This window comes from Mesocricetus auratus, unplaced genomic scaffold (genome assembly GCF_017639785.1).
Source record: "Mesocricetus auratus isolate SY011 unplaced genomic scaffold, BCM_Maur_2.0 Super-Scaffold_100013, whole genome shotgun sequence".
Taxonomy (NCBI): domain Eukaryota; kingdom Metazoa; phylum Chordata; class Mammalia; order Rodentia; family Cricetidae; genus Mesocricetus; species Mesocricetus auratus.
In genome coordinates this window covers 67,523,843-67,542,704 of record NW_024429196.1, presented here as the reverse complement: position 1 = coordinate 67,542,704, position 18,862 = coordinate 67,523,843, and the positions used below count along the sequence as shown (strand labels likewise).

The window sequence follows — 18,862 nt, the reverse complement described above, 5'->3', positions numbered from 1 at the left end:
AGAAAGGAAACCTGGGTGCAAGTTACAGGTCATGACATGAAACAGGCTGTAGGTGTGGTGTAAGTGACGCCGAGGTTCCTCCACTCATGTGCTGGGTGTATGTGGATTGATTCTGCTTTTGCTTCTTGTTTATTTCTATAAGTACTTCCTTTAAAGGTATGTTTAGTGCTGGTTTGAAATAACATGATTTAAGTTGGTGCTTTGTTTCCTGACCTCTCACTCATGAATGACCTACCCTACTCCTCAGGCCAAGAGGCTCTATGGGAAGCGAGGCGACCCTTTCTATGAAGCTCAGGAGAATCACAACCTCATCGGGGTGGCTAATGTGTTTTTGGAATGTCTTTTCTGTGATGTGAAACTTCAATATGCAGTACCCATCATCAGCCAGCAGGGGGAGGTAAGGACATACCAACCCCTAGAAAAACGACAAGCGTGAAATTTTGTTAATCTCTGCCTTGATTAAGATCAAGATACTCTGTGTGTGCATGTGTGTATGTGTTTGTGTGTAGGAGCTGGGATAATTCTGTTAACCATGCTAAAAATACAGCTTAAATGGTCAGTGGATGCAGTGGCTGAGGCCCTTGCCAGGGACTCTTAATCTGCAGTCCCTGGCCGGCTTTGGGTACCTGAAATTACATTCAAAATGCACTCAAGGCTCATCACTCAAGCATGTGCCATGTGAACCTACTGACCTGAGTTCAGTCACCAGTTCTCAGAGTGGAATGAGACAAAGGGCTCCCAAATGGTTTCCTCTGACCATCACATGTCATGCTGTGGCACGCGCACACACACACACACACACACACACACACACACACACACACACACACGAGTAAGTAAATGAAAATGCATTCAGTTTTAAAGCAAGTATCTCGAACCCTCTTCCCCTCATTCCTTCCTTCTGGTGTATCTCATTTCTCAGACACCATCAGCTAATTTCTCTCAGATCCTTGGCCCCAGTGCCAACTGCTATGTTGAATCTGAGCATTAAACGTAACTCTTAACTGGTGTGGTGGTCCATCTCTGTAATCCTAGCATTCAGAAGCTGAGGCAGAGCGGTCATGTATTTGAGCAGCCTGGGCTATCTCAAAACAGAGACAAGGAATACTGCCAAACTGGACCCACTCCAGCGAAACACTTCGTCACTTGGGAATTTAAATGTTCTAATGCCGGAAAAGAACAGTTAGGGGCTGGGGAGATGGCTCAGCAGTTAAGAGTGGCTTGCTGCTCTTGTAGAGGGCCCAAGTTCTAGTCCTAGCTTCCCCCATCAAATGGCCCACAACTGCCTATGACCCCAGCTCCGGGGGTATCTAATACCCTTGACCTCTTTGGACACCAGCATTCAAGCCCAGGGACCCCCACACACACACATAGTTAAAATCTTAACAGGTTGAACAAAAGAGGCGTTACCTAGAACCGAGAGTGGGGATGCACGCTTATAACGAAAGCACACAGGAGGATTGTGCAGTAAGGTCGGCCTGGGTTACATAGTGAGCCCCGTCTCAATAAATCAACACCTCATACAAACAAGCAAGCAAAAGAACTGCTTTCCCATCCCCATCTGGATTTGTTCGTGTGATTCCTCCTGGAATAAGAGCAGCCCTTTGCCACCCCACAGAGCCCCTTCTTTGTACAGCTCCCTGTTACATACAGTTCACCCTCCCTGAGCTTGGGACCATGTCTGCCTACTGTGCTGTTAGAAGCACAGTGCTTACACAATCCCTGCCCCCACCGGCGCTCAGTACATACTTGCTGCATGCATGCACACACGTTTACCCCACGCACACCCAATACCTAAATGCCAGCTGCCTTATCCTGCTGTTCTGATTTCTCTGTTGTTTTTCTGACCTCAAGTTCACTGGCAGCAGAGCCCACTCCTTTCTTAGTGTCCCAGTAGGGCTACGTCTTTGGTGGAGTGAAGAGGTTACATAAGCACATGATCAAATAAGTGGACATATAACTATATAAACAGCTATGAGGAGGGGGCTGGAGAGATGGCTCAGAGGTTAAGACCACTGACTGCTCTTCCAGAGGTCCTGAGTTCAATTCCCAGCAACCACATGGTGGCTCACAACTATCTACAATTCAATCTGGTGCCCTCTTCTGGTATGTAGGCAGAACGCTGTATATGTAATAAATAAATTAAAAAAAAAAACAGCTATGAGACCAAAGGTCCCAGTAGAATATGATCGTTCCCTTGAAGTTGTTCGTTGTCTGAGTGCAGGAAAATGGATACACCTAAGGATAGTTCTAGAAAGCAAGTTGGTAGGGGACCAATTTGGCTCAGAGTAAGAAGGGAAGGTTTCCAGGCGTGTCTGGCGCTGGGAGGGTAGGTTTTGGGTGGCCCTCCTAGAAATGGCTTGGGAGGAGGGAATCACACTCCCATAGGTGGCCAGTCAGAGCTGTAGAGTGAACTTCCGTCTCAGGCCAGTGTGACTGGGTACGCCTTTGAACTCTGAGATGCCCTTGTTCCTTGATCCAGGTTGCTGGGCGTCTCCATGTGGAGGTCATGCGTGTTACCGGGACTGTTCCGGAGCGCGTGTCGGAGGACGACTCTTCGGAGAATTCTAGTGAAAGTGGAAGTCTTGAAGTCGTGGACAGCAGCGGAGAAGTCATTCACCGCGTCAAGAAGCTGACGTGCCGGGTGAGAGGATAATGACCAAGGGCTCACATAGACCCTGGCAATGCCAAACCATATGCACAAACTTCATGAGCTTTTTTTATCCGGCATGATGAAAGCTAAACTGTCTGACAGGAGATGCAGCCATGAGCAGCGCTTCTACAATAATTCTCCCATGACCATTGTGTGGAATTCCCCCGGTGTGTACACTCTGCCTTCAGTATCTAGACAAAAGTGGTTTCCTGATGCCCTCTACATACCCAAATCCACAAGTACACAAGTCCCTTATACACAGTGGGCTGTGTTTGCATATAATCTATGCCCAACCTTCTAGACGCTTTTAAATAAAATAGACGCCAATAAAATAACATGTAGTGTGCTGCAAATGCTGTGTAGTAGTTATGTCACGGGTCTAGTTAGCTTTCTTTTTTTTTGATAGTTTTTTTGAGGCAGGGTCTCTCAAGTATGTAGCCCCGAATGTCCTAGAATTCACTGTGTAGACCAGGTTGGCCTCCAACTCACAAAGAACTGCCGCTTCTGTCTCCTGAGTGCTGGAATTACAACTGTTCACCACCACATAAGCCACTAGTTGGCTTTAATTTTCTATTTGACACAGCCTAGAGTCACCTGAGAGAGGAATTGCATTGGTGAAATTGGCCAGGAGGTTGTCTTGATTGTTAATTGATATGAGGGTCTGGCCCACTGTGGGTGGTACCATTCCCTTGGCAGATTGTCCTGAGCTGTAAAGAAAACTAGGCAAGCATGAGCCAGCCAGTAAGCAACATTTCTCCATGGTTTCTGCTTCAAGTTCCTGCCTGGACTTCCTTCAGTAAAAGTCTGTGTCCTGTAAACCAAAATTAACCCGTTCCTCCCCCAACAGGTTGCTTTTGGTCATGATTTTTACCACATCAACAGAAAGCAAACTGTAACAGTTACTAAGAGAATAACAGCAAGATAAAGTCTACACATGGCAGTACACTGTAGTTGTTTGGGGTATATCTGATCTATCGGCTAAACCACAGAAGTCAAATCTATAAAGAGAGGGCCATGTATGTCGCAGTATGGAGAATATGTTAATGAATTATATTCTTCTAATAAAAGTTACATCTGTATCAGGAACTCAGTCATGAATAAGATTATACAGGAATGTGCTCTTTTTCTCACAAATAAGTAAATACGATTTTTCTTAAAATTTGAAGGTGAGCCCATGTACTAGACATGATAGTACACGGCCTTTAATCCCAGCACTCAGAAAGCAAAAGCAGGCAGATCTCTGAGTTTGAGGCCTCCATGGCTCATAGTTTTAAAAATGGATTGACTGGGAATGAAGCTTAGTCTGTGTGAGGCCCTAAAGATAGATCATAGATAAATAGATGGATGGGTAGATAGATGAATATATATGTACATACATGCATGCATACATAGATGATAGATAGATAGATAGATAGATAGATAGATAGATAGATAGATATGTAGATAGATACATACATACATAGACACAGGTAGATAGATGATAGACAGATGATAGATCCATGGATGGATGGATGGAGGAAGAGAGAGAAAGAGAGATGTATTGCAATGAATGGCCTCAAATAGTCTCAGATGAATGACTGACTGACTGGTCTCATCCCCTCTTAAGAGATGACTGAACTATGGAGAGACCATGTATACTTTAGTGTTTCTTTTATGAGAGTTATAATTTCTTTTTTTAAAATCTCCCCAGGTGATAATTAAAGAGGCAACTGGGCTACCCTTAAGCCTGTCAAATTTCGTCTTCTGTCAGTACACATTCTGGGACCAGTGTGAGTCGACAGTGGCTGCCCCAGTGGTGGACCCAGACGTGCCTTCCCCTCTGTCCAAGGACGCCCAGTACACGGTGACCTTCTCTCACTGTAAAGTATGGATGCCATTACAAACTGAGATACTGGGCCAGGGGTGACACTCTGTGGTGAAGTGTGTACTTGAAGCCCCTGGGTCAGTCCCCAGCACCAAAACGGCCATGACAGAGTCAGCATCAGCTGCGTGGTGGGGAATGGAATTGGGAGTGGACTTTAAAAAAATAAATCTGCTTCTTTTTGCCATGTGCTCTGCAACATTACATGGAATTCTAGTGTTTGAACAGGATACCTTCCAATTGTGTGGAGCTTTCTTTTTTCCTTCTTTCTTTCCTGATTCTCTACAAGGACCAAAGATCCCATATTAATTTTTTAAATGGTTTTATTATTGTCTGGCAGTTTCAGAACTTTAGTCGTTTTCATGCTCAGCGCCCTTTTCTCATCTCCCTCCCTCTTGCACTAAAACCCTCTTCTTCCCAATGAGTCACTTCCTCCTGTCTCCCACACCTTCCTGTGTCACTCACAGAGTTAAGAGTTTCTTGCGCCGGGCGTTGGTGGCGCATGCTTTTAATCCCAGCACTTGGGAGGCAGAGGCAGGCGGATCTCTGTGAGTTCGAGGCCAGCCTGGTCTACAGAGTGAGTTCCAGGACAGCCTCCAAGGCCACAGAGAAACCTTGTCTCGAAAAACCAAAAAAAAAAAAAAAAAGAGTTTCTTGCCTGAGTGTGCGGTTAGGTTATAGGTTGACACATCAGCACCTTATCACTGGCTACACCACTGAAGAAAATGACACTCCTTCTCCCCAAACCCATGAAATAATAAGAGAGTCCTGCTGTGTAGTTCAAGCAGGCCTGGGACTCAGTATGTCATCTATTCTGCTCTCCAACCCATGGCCATCCCCCTGTGTCAGGCCCCCAAGGGATGGCGTTACAAGCAGGAGCCCTCAGGCCTGGCTTAAATCTACTTATGCCTTAGAAGTTCTCTCTGTGTGTGGTGGCACATGCCTGTAACCCTGGCACCCAGGAGGCTGAAGCAGCAAGATTACATATTCCAGGGCAGGACATCCTCTCTCAGGAAAGTTTTCACTGTAAGGTTTTTTTTTTTTAGTTTAACATAATATTTAACTGGACTAAATGATCATTACAAATTCAAATAATTAGGGAATATATAAAATGAAGTTGGAACAGTCTCAACTTGAAGTCTTATTCTACAAGGGTATAGCCATGTTTCTTTTATACATATATATTACCTTTATTTTCATTTTATCTTCTGAAATGGAGTCTTGCCATATTGCCCATGCTGGCCTTGAAATCCTGGACTTGCCCTATCCTCCTGAGTAGCTGGGACATCAGTTGCAGGTCCCTGTGCCCTGCCACATGTTTTAGTAAGCTATTTTCTATGTTCTTACCTCTTTTTTTTTCCTTTCTGGCTTTTACTTGGCACCATCACCTAGATTTCTCTAAGATGGTGCCTTCTGCCTTCTGTGAGGAGGCTTCTCCTGGATGACCTGTGCAGACTGCTTCCCTGCAAATCCTGTCTGCTCCTTTGGACTCTAGCTTAGAAAACAAATTCCTCTTGCCACCTGTAAAACTTCAGATGTGCAAGACTGCCAGAACTTTCTTTTGCTGAAAATAAATACCCCACGTTGTTTGCTTGCTTTGTTCTTTCCTTGCTTCCTCTCTCCCTCCCTCCCTCTCTACCTCCCTCCCTCCCTTCCTTAAATTAAAATTTGCTTATTTAGGGCCAGACAGTAGTGGCGCACAACTTTAATTACTGCACTCAGGAGACAGGCAGATCTCTGTGAGTTCAAGGCCAGCCTGGTCTACAAAGTGAGTTCCAGGACAGCTAGAACCACACAAAGAAACCCTGTCTCCAAAAACAAAACAAAACGAGATTTGCTCACTTATTGATTCAGTGTATGAGTGTTTTGCTTATGTTCTGTATGTGTGCCATGTAAATGCCTGGTGCTCCCAGATGCCAGAAGAGGGCATCAGAGTCTCTGGAGCTGGTGTGTACAGGTAGTTGTGAGCTGGTGTGTGCACGTAGTTGTGAGCTGGTGTGAGCAGGTAGTTGTGAGCTGGTGTGTGCACGTAGTTGTGAGCTGGTGTGAGCAGGTAGTTGTGAGCTGCCAGGGGAATGCTGGGAACCCAGTCCTCAGGATGAACAAATGCTTTAAAGCCATCAAGCCGTCTCCTCAGCTCCAAGCCTACATCTCTTGGCCCGTATTTGCCAAACTACATTCTGAAAATATTTATTTATGGTTTTTTTTCACCTGGAATATTTATCTTTTAATACTCAAGTTACCATGCAAAGTAGTGGGCCTTAGTATGGCACTTGCATACATATGAGTCCTATACCTTGTTCTAATTCATCCCCTACCCCACGGCTGTCCTCTCCCATGCCCTTCCCCATGCACACCAGTTCCTTTTCCCTCCTACGAAGTGTTCCCCCCGTTTTTTGTTGTTCTTGCTGTTGCTGTTTCCCTGATGGCCTTTTAAACACTCCCCATCCCTCTCTGGATCCCCAGGGCTGTTTACATCAGGAAGACAAAGGCTGGATTTTAAGTGTGTGCTGTTTAACAACTGTTTAAATATATATGGATCCCAAAGCCCCTGGGTTCATAGTGTGATTTTACAGGTTTTTAGAGGTTTTTTGTTTTGTTTTGTTTTTCACTTATAGAGTATGCAGTTTAAACTCATTGACCATTATATTTCTTTTCCTTCTAAAAACTCTGGGTCTGTCTCCAAATGAAATAAGGAAGTAGATAGAATAAGGCTCAATCCATTTAGTAACTTGCTGGAAACGAGTGTGGAGTAAACTGGCCCCGAGGCTCTGCTTGGGCTCCTGTAGGAGGCTGATGGTAAGGAGTGTGGCATGACTTCGGGCATACTGAATGTTCTGGGTGACCAGCCACAGTTCTCAGAGAACTCTGTAAATTTCCACAGTCACGGGTTTGTTTTTCAGAGGGAGGAATTGTAGTGAGACACACCCAAGCGCAAGACCCTAGACCATGAAGAAATCAGATAGTTTGAGTCCCTTACTCACTAAGTCTCGAAGCGCAGCAAGGGTCATCTGGAGGTCAGGGTGGTTCTTTGGAGCTGGCCATGAGCCAAAGTAAGAGATTGCAGACCCCAGCTCTGCACCTGAAGCCCGAAGTTTGAGCTCAGCTCTCTTAGTTGGACCTGAGTTCCTCCTCAATCCCTTCCAGATATAACATCCTGTGATCCTTCATGCTTTCCTAAGGTGAGGGGCAGATGAGTGGGCGCCATTATGCCCGGCTCTCAGAGTGCTCCTCTCCTTCCGCTTGTCCCAGGACTATGTGGTGACTGTCACAGAAGAGTTCCTGGAGTTCATTTCTGATGGCGCACTGGCAGTTGAAGTCTGGGGCCACCGGTGTGCCGGGAATGGGAGTTCCATCTGGGAGGTCGATTCACTCCATGCGAAGACAAGGACACTGCACGACAGGTTTGTTCTTGCTTCAAGCTGTAGACCCAGGGTTCAGAAGCAGCAGTCACAGTAAGTGAGAGTAGGGGCTTCAAACTCTGGGACTTCGTTCGAACAAGTTGCTCAACGTCTGTTCCCGCGTCCTCCTTTGTAAAATTAGAATGCTAGAGGAAACCACCAAACACCAAAACACACGGTGGCTAGTGAGTCATTGCACCCAGCGAGACTGAAATAATTGCTACAAGATAATCATGTGTTTACTTTAAAAATTTTTATTACATTATTTGCACACACACACATACACACACAAATAAAGGTCATAGGACAGCTTGCAGGAGTTCATTATCGACTTCCGCCATGTGGATCCCAGAGATGAACTCGGGTCATCTGCTTTGAAGACAGGCCCCTTTACCTACGGGGCTATCTTGTTGACCCAAATCATAAATTTAAATGCAAAACAAAATCTATAAATCTGGCATAAGAAAATAATCAGATATCTTTTTACAAATTTTTTTTTTTTGGCTTTTCGAGACAGGTTTTCTCTGTATTGTTTTGGAGGCTGGCCTGGAACTCACTCTGTAGACCAGACTGGCCTTGAACTCACAGAGATCTGCCTGCCTCTGCCTCCCAAGTGCTGGGATTAAAGGCGTGTGCTACCAACGCCTGGCTCTTTTTACAAATTTGTATTTCTTCTTAGGGTTTTTTGAGACATGATTTGGTTATAGGTTGGGCTGGCCTCAAATTTATGGACTTGACCTCCCAAGTGTTGATCATTTGCCTCTTCTATGACCCAGCAACCCTACATCTGGGTGCCTACTTGAAAGAAATGAGAAGTCCCCAAGTAGCATTTATGTCAACTTCATCAATATATCCAGTGTCGCAATGAACCCAGGTATCTTTCAGCAGGTGAATAGCCAAATTACTGCATTATCCATCCAAAGAGCACATAGTCAACATTAAAAACTGAAAGAATTGGGGCCAGGTGTAGTGGCACACGCCTTTAATCACAGCACTTGGGAGACAGGCTGACACATCTCTGTGAGTTCCAAGTCAGCTAGAACTATAGAGAGCGACCCTGTCAGAAAACGAACCATTCATCCATAGCACTGGATGAAATAAATCAGACTCGAGTCCATACCATGTGGTTCCACTTTTATGACATTTTAAAATGGGCAGAGCTAACTTGGGTTTGTCAGAGCCCCTGAATTCTACACCTGATCTGTCTGTGTACATCACTAAATGTAAGGTACGGGTCAGTTAAACATACCACGGGGTTGTGTGAGAGTTCACTGAGGAGGTAATCTGTGAGACATCCCAGCCACAGTCCCCGGACATGCTCAGGGATGGGCGTTTATTTCCATTTGCTGATGGTGGCCCTGGGTGATGCATTGCTTGTTGGGATACTTTTTTTTTTTTACAGGTGGAATGAAGTAACTCGGAGAATAGAAATGTGGATCTCCATACTGGAACTGAATGAACTCGGGGAATACGCTGCGGTGGAGCTTCACCAGGCGAAGGACGTCAATACCGGGGGCGTCTTTCAGCTCAGACAGGTAGAAAACCTTCTGTCCGTCCTTCCGTCTGTCTGTCCGTCTGTTTTCCATGTCTCCTCCCAACTCCACTCTTGGAGTTTCTAGGCGTACCCTGATGGTTTTTTATTTCTCTTCTCAAACTATTTCCCCGTTTCCCTCCTCTATCTCCATCCCCATCCCCGTCCTCACTGCCTTCACCTCTGCAGGGTCACTCCCGTCGAGTGCAGGTCACAGTAAAACCTGTACAGCATTCGGGGACACTGCCACTCATGGTTGAAGCCATCCTGTCAGTATCCATTGGCTGTGTGACTGCAAGGTCCACCAAGCTGCAAAGAGGGCTCGACAGTTACCAGGTAAGACACGGCCCGGGGTGGCATGTGCCAAAGACCTGGGGTGTAGCTTGTGGGAGAGCACTTACCAAGCTCTGCACAGTATTTCAGATATTTTAAAAAATGATAATTTTAAAAAGATCAAGCAACTATAGAGATGGCTCATCAGTTAAGTAATGCATACTGCTCTTACAGAAAACCTAAATGCAATTCCCAACACCAATGTTAGAAAGCCCATAACCACCTGTAGCTCCATCTCCAGGGGATCCAGTGCCCTCTTCTGAGCTCTGGGGGCACTTGCACTCCTACATACACACACATACACACACACACACACACACTCACTCACTCAGACATATATACATACATACACATGATTAAAAAGAAAATATTCTAATTAAAAAATAAATAAGTAATTTAGAAATAAGTTAGTACAGAAGTAAGGAAGTTGATGTACAGTAGAAATCTTATTTGGGAGTACAACAAACAATAGTTACCTTAACCGAGTATGTACCCAAGTCATATCCCTGTCTGTTGCCTTTTCTCTAAATATAAAATACTGTTTGTTTAGTGTTACTTAGTAATGTTTACTTCTTAAAGCTGTAGTGGTCACCTGCTTTGGGCTTCTTTTATTTTATATCTAGCCATGTGGACAGTACTGCTGTCCCGAGCCACTTGCATTGCTATCAGGAAATTGTTCCTGTATACTATCCTTTAAACCCATCTTTACAGCTCCTTTTTGTTACTACAAAAGCCGTGCCCAAGATCATTTTGTCCATTCAGTCTGCATCGTCAAAGTCTGTTGTTCTCATTAAGAAATACAAGGATGCTGGCTATGGTGGCACATGCCTGTTGTCCCAGCACTTGGAATGTGGAGGCAGGAGAACTGGAGTTCAGGATAGCCTCAGCTTCAACTGAGTTTGAAGCTGAGTTTGAGGCTAGCCTGGGCTACATGAGACACTGTGATGATGGGCAGTGCAGAAAGCTAGTCTGTGCCCTGGGAGAATAAACTTCAATAACTGTCCTACTGTGGTAGAGAGAGAAAATAGCTCCCTCCATTTCTCGGAGGATTCTGGGTGTCAGCCCAGGCAATCCTGAGAGATGGTTCTTTTTCTGCCACGGTTTCTCTTTGGTTTCTGGTGTTGGGGCAGACTTCTCTGAAAGGTGGGCATGAATACAGAGTCCTGAACTTTGCCAGACACTCCCCCCCTCCTTTCTGACCATACTTCCCTGCAGCTCAGAGTCTGCATGCTTCCCTGAGAGCCAGAGCAAAGGACAAGGAGGTAGGGCGTGTGGTCATGGCGCGGCCACATTGGTGTGTTTGTGGCCTGTGAGTAAGGGACTGAATTATGCATAGCCTCACTCCAGGCAAGTCCCTCGGGGACCCAGTAACTTCCAGGGTAGACACAGGGATTATTTTGTAGCACAAGATGTACAGTCAGGAGACCCAGGTTCTCCATTCACTTCCCGGTTCACTTAAACATTGCATTCTTTCTTTCTTTTCTAAAATGATGAAACAGAGCAATAGTTCTGAGGTTTGTTTTCTGGAATAAAACTATGTGGCTCAATCAATCTCCAGCATAAGATAACACAGGAGTTCGTGTAACTCAAGCTGTGACTTCCAGAATGAAAATCATTTTGCTTTGCTGAATGCTCCCAATTCAGGGCTTTATAAGAATCTTTGTATTTTTTTCCTTTTTTATTATTTTATATGTATGAGTGTATAATAACATGTATGTCTGTACAGCACATGCGTGCCTGTGTCCATGAAGCTGAGAAAAGAGTCTTGAATCACCTGGAATGGAGTTATAGATGATTGTGCACCACCTTGTGGGTGCTGGGAATCAAACCCAGGTCCACTATAAGAGCAGCCAGTGCTCTTAACCACCGAGCGATCTCTCCAGCCCCTCTCTATTTAATAGCTTACCTCTTGAGTTAAAACTGATTTTTATTTATTTTATCTTATTTTTTGGCTGGGCATGGTGGGGCAGGCCTCTGGGGAGTAGAGACAGCCTGATCTTTTCTTCTGTAAGTTCAAGGCCAGTCTGGTCTACACAGTGAATTCCAGGCAAGTCAGGGGAATGCAGTGAGGCAATGTCATAAAAAAATAAACAACAACAAAAGAACTGTTGTTGTTGTTGTTTTTAAAAATGTGGATTTAAAAAAATTCACTATAGCTCAGTGCTGCCTGCTGTCTTATATAAGAATGTACTGCCCAGGCTAGGGTTGTAGTTGCTGGTCATAAAACACAGGCTATTATAAACATATGTGAAAATCTCCGTGCCCCTAGAGGAAAGCATAATATTAGCTGTACAACATCAGGCTATGATTATTTTACCCCTTCCCATGGTCAAGGTCATATCTGTAGACTTGCTGCCAGCTCGGTGCTTTATAATTGCTCTGTGAGGACTGCTGAAGCCAGTACAATGTGCAACAGTGTTAAAGCCTGAAAGCTCAGGCTGCCTTTTGGTTGATGAAAGTACCCTTTTAGTCTAAAATGCAATGTTACGTTGTTGCTGTCTGTTCTTTGCCGTGCATAAAGAAAAGCAGTTCAAGGTAAATTCTTTCAGCCTCCACTTAATACATAATCCTATTACTGCTAGTAGTAACAACCAGACTTAAAAGTCATGTATTTTGAAGTATACATGTGAAAATAATTTTAACTACATTTTAATGACTGTAATATTCTCTCCTGTCATTAAAATAGTTTAAATAAAAGATTTCACTGGGCATAGTGGAGCCTTTCTTTAATCCCAGAATTAGAGAGAGAGAGGCAAGAAGACCACTGTAGGTTCAAGGCCAGCCTGGTCTACATAGTGAGTTCCAGACCAACCAGGATGGCATAGTGGGACCCTGTTTGTAAAATGACAATGATGATGATGATAATGATGAATTGAGCATTCTGTAGTCTCATTTCTAAGGAAAATCGTCTCTACCCAAACTCTTGTTTTCAGCGTGGGTCTTTCTGTTGCCTAAGGTTTTTTGTGTTTTTTTTTTTAACCAAAATTGTTATTTTGTGTAATTATTGCGAAATGCAGCGATGCCTTTGGGGCAGTTGTGATCCATCCACAGAGGACACTGGTAGCCTGTGCATTCCGATGACTCAGCTTTCCCTGCAGTAGCCAGCACAGAACCTTACATGCCACTTAGCCTGGGTCCCCAGGGGTTCCTGTGGCAACTTCATCCCTGTGGGTGATGATCTCCAAAGAACAGTTGGTGGGAATGGAGACTGGCTTCTGTCCCGAGCGGTGACCATCGATCTGTGTGAACCTTGGTTTAATCATTCCATCCTCTAGGGTCTCTGTGAGAAGAGACTCTCTAACCCCTTTGTAGCTTAGCCTTCTGTCTAGCTAAGATCATCCCAAATCTCAGACAGCCTACGCGTCACCAGTGACAGTGGCACAAGGCTTGGCCCAGGGATGTTGTTTTCAATCCTTCCCTAAGCATTCTCTTTAAAAATATCTATTTTCCTTACTTTAAAAAATTCTTGGGGTGTTAAAATGACTGAATGGGAAAGACACTTGCCTCCAACCTGACAGCCTGAGCCCCAGAACCCACATGGTGGAAGGAGAGAAATGATTCTGAAAAGTTGTCTTCTGTCTCTCTCACACACTAACACGGACAGACAGACAGACAGATGGTGCATTTAATCTTTCCTAACGTTTTTGGGGTTCAGTGAAGTGATTTATGGGGCTAATGTTGTATGAGGTGTCCATTGTAACATGTGTTAAATTATTTTCCCTGTGTGCTGTTTGAGAAAACAAAATGCATGTCCTTTATGTTTATTTTCTCCCCACCAGAGAGATGAGGAGGATGGCGATGATATGGATAGTTATCAGGTATTGCTGCCACTGTCAACCCTGTGCATGGGGCACAGCTCTCGCTAATCGCCAGCCTTCGCAAAGCAGAGGCCAGGGAGGGGAAACAGGGCCACAGAGTGAGAATGTGCAGTTTCTCACTTGCTTTTGGTTTGCTCTGTATGTGATCAAGGACACAGTATTGTTTCTCTTGATTTTCCTGTCCATTCTAAATCTGTAACCAGACACTGCGCTGATTGCTCTGCCGGCTCCAGTGACCAGCTAGTAAAGCCTTGCTAGCGAGACCATGATGGCTGTATTACGATGAATGATCTCAAACAACACACTGCTCTCCGTTCCGTTTTTTGGTCCACTCTTGTCTTTTCTCTACTAAACTGTACTTGGCCTCAAACTTCTGGAAGATTACTGTCACCCTAAATGCCATTTGACTTAAAACAAAACAAACCGCTTTTATTGGGCAACAAGCTTGGAGACTGTGCACAGACCTTTGTTTTGTTTTATTTAACCAGTTCCCCTCTCATTAGAGTCCAGCTTAGTTCATCATGTTGAGAATTTAAGTAACAGTGTTCTCTTGTTGGGAATGGAGAAAAGGGGAGCAGCGTATGTGGCATAGATACCCAGTCAGCCCCAGCTAGCCTGACAGCCGTCGATGATGGCAGGGTCATGGTCCAGGTAGTCAGCCAAGGTGACAGTTTCAAGCATGAGTTCCAAGTCTTTGTGCTGCTTCCCCATTCAGGCTGAAAGGATGGGTTCTCAGTGAGCCCCCCTGTATGTCAGTTGTGCGACATTGTAGGAAAAGCTTCCAAGTTCTTCCCACTCTTAGCATTAGGTCATCCTCGTCAGGAAAGTTAGGCCAAGGAGCATCTGGGGTAGAATTGATTTTTTCCTTCCCTACTCATAATTTTACAAGAAAGGATGAAAGTGAACAGACAGACCTCAGAGGGAGGTCAGGATCCCGTAGGTCTCAGCTGTGCCATCAACTAACGTCTTGTGGCTTTGGGCTCGCTTCCTACCATGTGCACAGTGGAGTCCAGCAATTGCTTCTGGGACTTCTTCTAGCATGGCTGAGTGCATGCGGAGTTTTTGCATGGGAGATCTCTGGTTATCCTTGCGGTGGCGGTTGGCTGTAAACTCGTTGCAGCAAATTTAGAAGGTTTTCTGCGGACCTATCCTCTGCATTTCAGAAAAAAATCTGTATTAGTAGTAAGGCCATTGAACTCGGAAGTACATAAGTGCCTGTCACTCTCCCTACCGCTTGACGCTCTGTGCTTTGAGCTTTGCTTGTGGTAGCCTCCTGCTTGAGATTCCACATCTTTCCGTGGATTGCTACCACGCAAATGCACACAGGCGTGCGTGTGCACACTCGCAGCATAAGATCGTCCTGCTCTAGCATCGTTTGAGCTTGTCTTGCCCTTCAGTGTAACTGTCCTGATCCAGGGGCTCTGATTTCTTGGTCATCCTTGGTCAGCATGGAGTAAACTATGACCTCTGCTTTCTCACATATTAATCACTATGACATTCAATGGCCTTTCCTAATGAAAAGTCCCCCCAGTCTATTCAAATACATTTTTATACAAAAGGGATCATTGTCTATACATTCTATAGAGAAAGAAAAACCTTCCCTCTCTTGTCGTCAGGAAGAAGACTTGAACTGTGTAAGAGAGAGATGGTCAGATGCACTCATTAAACGGCGGGAATACCTAGACGAACAGATTAAAAAAGTCAGCAATAAAAAAGGTATGTGATGGGGTCCAGGAGATGGCTCAGCAGATAAAGGCACATGCTGCCGAGCCTAACACACAGGTTCAGTCCCCAGAGCCCACGTGACAGGCAAGAACCGACACTCACAAGCTGTCCTCTCATGCCCACATGTACTGTGACATGCTTGTCCCATCCCACACACCAAGTAAATGAATGTAAAAAAAAAAAAATGGCCGGGCATTAGTGGCGCACGCCTTTAATCCCAGCACTCGGGAGGCAGAAGCAGGAGAGTCTCTGTGAGTTCAAGGCCAGCCTGGTCTACAGAGTGAGTTCCAGGACAACCTCCAAAGCAATACAGAGAAACCCAGTCTCGAAAAAAAAAATGTACATTACAGAGAAACCCAGTCTCGAAAAAAAAAATGTACATGGGATTAAACTCTCCCAGGAGTAGCTTTTTTAGTATTGTACAATGTCAATCATCATCGTCGTTATCATTGTGAAACATTGTGAACCAGAAGCAAGTAGATCTCTATGAGCTCAAGGAAAGTGTGGTCTACATAAAGGAAAGTGTGGTCTACATAGTGTATTTCAGACCGACCAGGGATACATAGTGAACCCCTGTCTCAAATGGATGGATGGATGCATGGATGCATGGGTGGATGGATGGATGCATGGATGCATGGGTGGATGGATGGATGCATGGGTGGGTGGGTGGGTGGGTGGGTGGATGGATGGATGGATGGATGGGTGGGTGGGTGGGTGGATGGGTGGATGGGTGGGTGGGTGGATGGATGGATGGGTGGATGGATGGGTGGGTGGGTGGGTGGGTGAATGGATGGATGGATAAGTGGATGGATGGGTGGGTGGGTGGATGGATGGATGGATGGATGGGTGGATGGGTTGGTGGGTGGGTTGGTGGGTGGATGGATGGATGGATGAGTAGATGGATGGGTGGGTGGATGGATGGATGGGTGGGTGGGTGGGTGGGTGGGTAGATGGATGGGTGGATGGATGGGTGGGTGGGTGGGTGGGTGGGTGGATGACTTGTGCTCTCACCTTGACTTCACAGTCATTCATGGTACTCAGTGCTGTACCAGTACATGTGAATGTTGCTCCATTTCATGGACAAAAAATTCACCTTGATAAACCATCTTAGCCCCGTGTGTGGTGTGGGTTTGTGTGTATGCCTAGGCAACTGATGTAAATTCAGTGAGTACACCCCCAGGGAAGCCCAGAATTGAGTTAGGAGCATTATGCAGTAAAATCCTTTTCACGATGAACATGAAGGAAATGTTTTGCAGAATGAGGTATACCATGCTTTTAAATCCCTGGTCTTTATAACATGGCTTGTCATTTTATAAGCCACATCACACCCATTAATAACCTGGATCATTCTAGCAAGTGTGTAAAATAGATATTGTGTGTATTCCTAACCCTTCCCCAGATGCAGCACCAGTAATACCCCCTTTCTGGCCACTGTCCCTGCTCTGTGTATTTCTCTGGCCTCTGCTACCCAAAGCTGGTGTCACTCCTCTCTCTGTCCGGATGTGCATGCTTGATCTTCAGGGCCTCTCGGTTCCAGCTTTGGAATATGGAAGACACATAAACCATTTTGGATGTCCCAGAGTGAAAATCTTGTTGTGTTACATTTGGCAGTCACCCCTCTCACTTGCTGTCACTCATGTCCTGCTGACATTCTACAGAGAAAACCGAAGACGACATGGAGCGGGAAGCCAGGCTGGTGGAGCAGTGGGTGGGGCTGACAGAGGAGAGAAACGCCGTGCTGGTGCCTGCCCCCGGCAGTGGCATCCCCGGGGCGCCTGCTGATTGGTAAGGCCACCCTTTATGCGGGTCAGGAAGGGTGACGGACGTTGCCTGTGACAAGAGTGCACAGATAGCTGTTTGGAACCAACTAGCTACAGCTGAGGGAAGAGGCCACCCATCTCCAGCATTCCTTCCTCTCGAAACTTCCCCACCACAGCCAGCTTCTTCCAAAGGTGACCTAAGTGGGAGTAACCGCTACATTCCCCTCTTCCTCTGAGTGAGCAACTTGGGTTCTGTTTCATCCCTCTAGACTGAGAAGGAGGTTTCAAAGTATACTGGGCTAAGAACACAGAAAATAGACCTTATTTGCACTGACACATGCTTACTGTGACCAGTATTAATGGTCCTCAACCTTCCTACTGCTGTGACCCTTTAGTACAAGTTCCTCATGTTGCAGTGACCCCAACCATGAAACAACCTTCACTGATGCTTCATAACTGTAAATTTGCTACTTTTATGAATCATAAGCGTCTGATCCTCCTGCTTCTGCCTCCCAAGTGCTGGGGTTATAGGTATGTGCCAGCACACCCATTTTAATGCAGCGCTGGGGATTGAACCCAGGCCTTTGTGCATATTAGGCAAGTACTCTGCCAACTTAGCCACAGTTTATATTTCCTGAACTCCTTTTTGCCTTTATTCCCTATATGTAAGTGGAAGTGCGTTTTTAGTACTGCTGTAAGACTTAGAGATAATATATAAACAGGCTTGTTCATTTGGATATAGCCTGAATTTTATAATGCATATTGTGCCTGTAAAATGTCTTCATTATATATTTATTTAATAGTAGCTCTTTTTTCTTTTCTTTTTTGTTTTTTGTTGTTGTTGTTGTTTTGGGTTTTTTTTTTTTGTTGTTGTTGTTGTTGTTGTTGTTTGAGACAGGGTTTCTCTGTGCAGCCCTGGCTGTCCTGGCACCACTTATGTCAGCCAGGCTGGCTTCGAACTCGCAGAGACTTGCCTGCCTCTGCCTCTTGAGTGCTGGAATTGAAGGTGTGCCCCACCACCACCAGGCCACTCTGTTCATTCTAATTCTCATCCTCACTACAGAACCATGTCTTGGACATTTACTTATATATTGTTTTTGTCGTCGTTTGGCTTTTTTGTTGTTATTGTTTGGGGTTTTTTGCCTTTTTGCTGTCATTACTTGTGTTTTGTTTTTGCGGTGCTAGGATCAAACTCAGGGCCTGCATGTGTGGCAAGCATTCTACCCCTGAACTACATCCCCAGCCTTAGTTCTGATGGGTCAGGAGAAAATCAGGCATCCCCTTTGAACAGATAGGCTCATCAGTGGTATTTCCATCTCTCTTGATAATGGACGTGGTATCAGTTTCGTGGTCTCGTTGAGGAAATGGGAGACTCTGAGTCTGCAGGCACAGGCTTCCCGCCAGCAGCTTCCTCCTGCCCGCACAGGCTACCCGCCTGCTGCTTCTCCTTGCAGCTTCTGCCTTTGTGTTGGAATCCACTATGTGGTGAGCAGTCTCTGCAGGTTGCTCCCTATGAGGAGGCAGTTCATTCGGACCTCACTGGTCCCCAAAGCCCTTCCTAATAAGCTTCTCTTTCTTCTTCTCTTTTTTTTTCCTTGGAGACAGGGTTTCTCTGTGTAGCTCTGTGGACCAGACTGGCCTCGAACTCACAGAGATCTGTCTGCCGCTGCCTCCCGAGTGCTGGGATTAAAGGTGTGCGCCGCCACCACCCAGCTTCACCTCAACCTCTCTTACGTGATGGTTTCCAGTCTCACATCATCTTGAGTGTTCATAAAATGTC

The 18,862-nt window shown here is 45.4% G+C and overlaps 1 protein-coding gene across 7 annotated transcripts in view; it reads left to right on the top strand.

Moving 5' to 3' along the window:
* Kif13a (kinesin family member 13A) overlaps positions 1-18,862 on the top strand; it is a 188,371-nt gene that overhangs the window by 139,832 nt on the left and 29,677 nt on the right. For 5 of the 7 annotated variants that reach the window (XM_040755926.1, XM_040755925.1, XM_040755923.1 and 2 more), the window contains 9 exons: positions 248-397; positions 2,483-2,644; positions 4,344-4,517; positions 7,767-7,918; positions 9,318-9,450; positions 9,636-9,782; positions 13,559-13,597; positions 15,214-15,313; positions 16,981-17,107. In XM_040755926.1, coding sequence (XP_040611860.1) covers positions 248-397; positions 2,483-2,644; positions 4,344-4,517; positions 7,767-7,918; positions 9,318-9,450; positions 9,636-9,782; positions 13,559-13,597; positions 15,214-15,313; positions 16,981-17,107 — 1,184 coding nt within the window. The remainder of the gene's footprint in view (positions 1-247; positions 398-2,482; positions 2,645-4,343; positions 4,518-7,766; positions 7,919-9,317; positions 9,451-9,635; positions 9,783-13,558; positions 13,598-15,213; positions 15,314-16,980; positions 17,108-18,862) is intronic. The other 2 variants (XM_040755927.1, XM_040755924.1) reach the window with 1 other exon arrangement.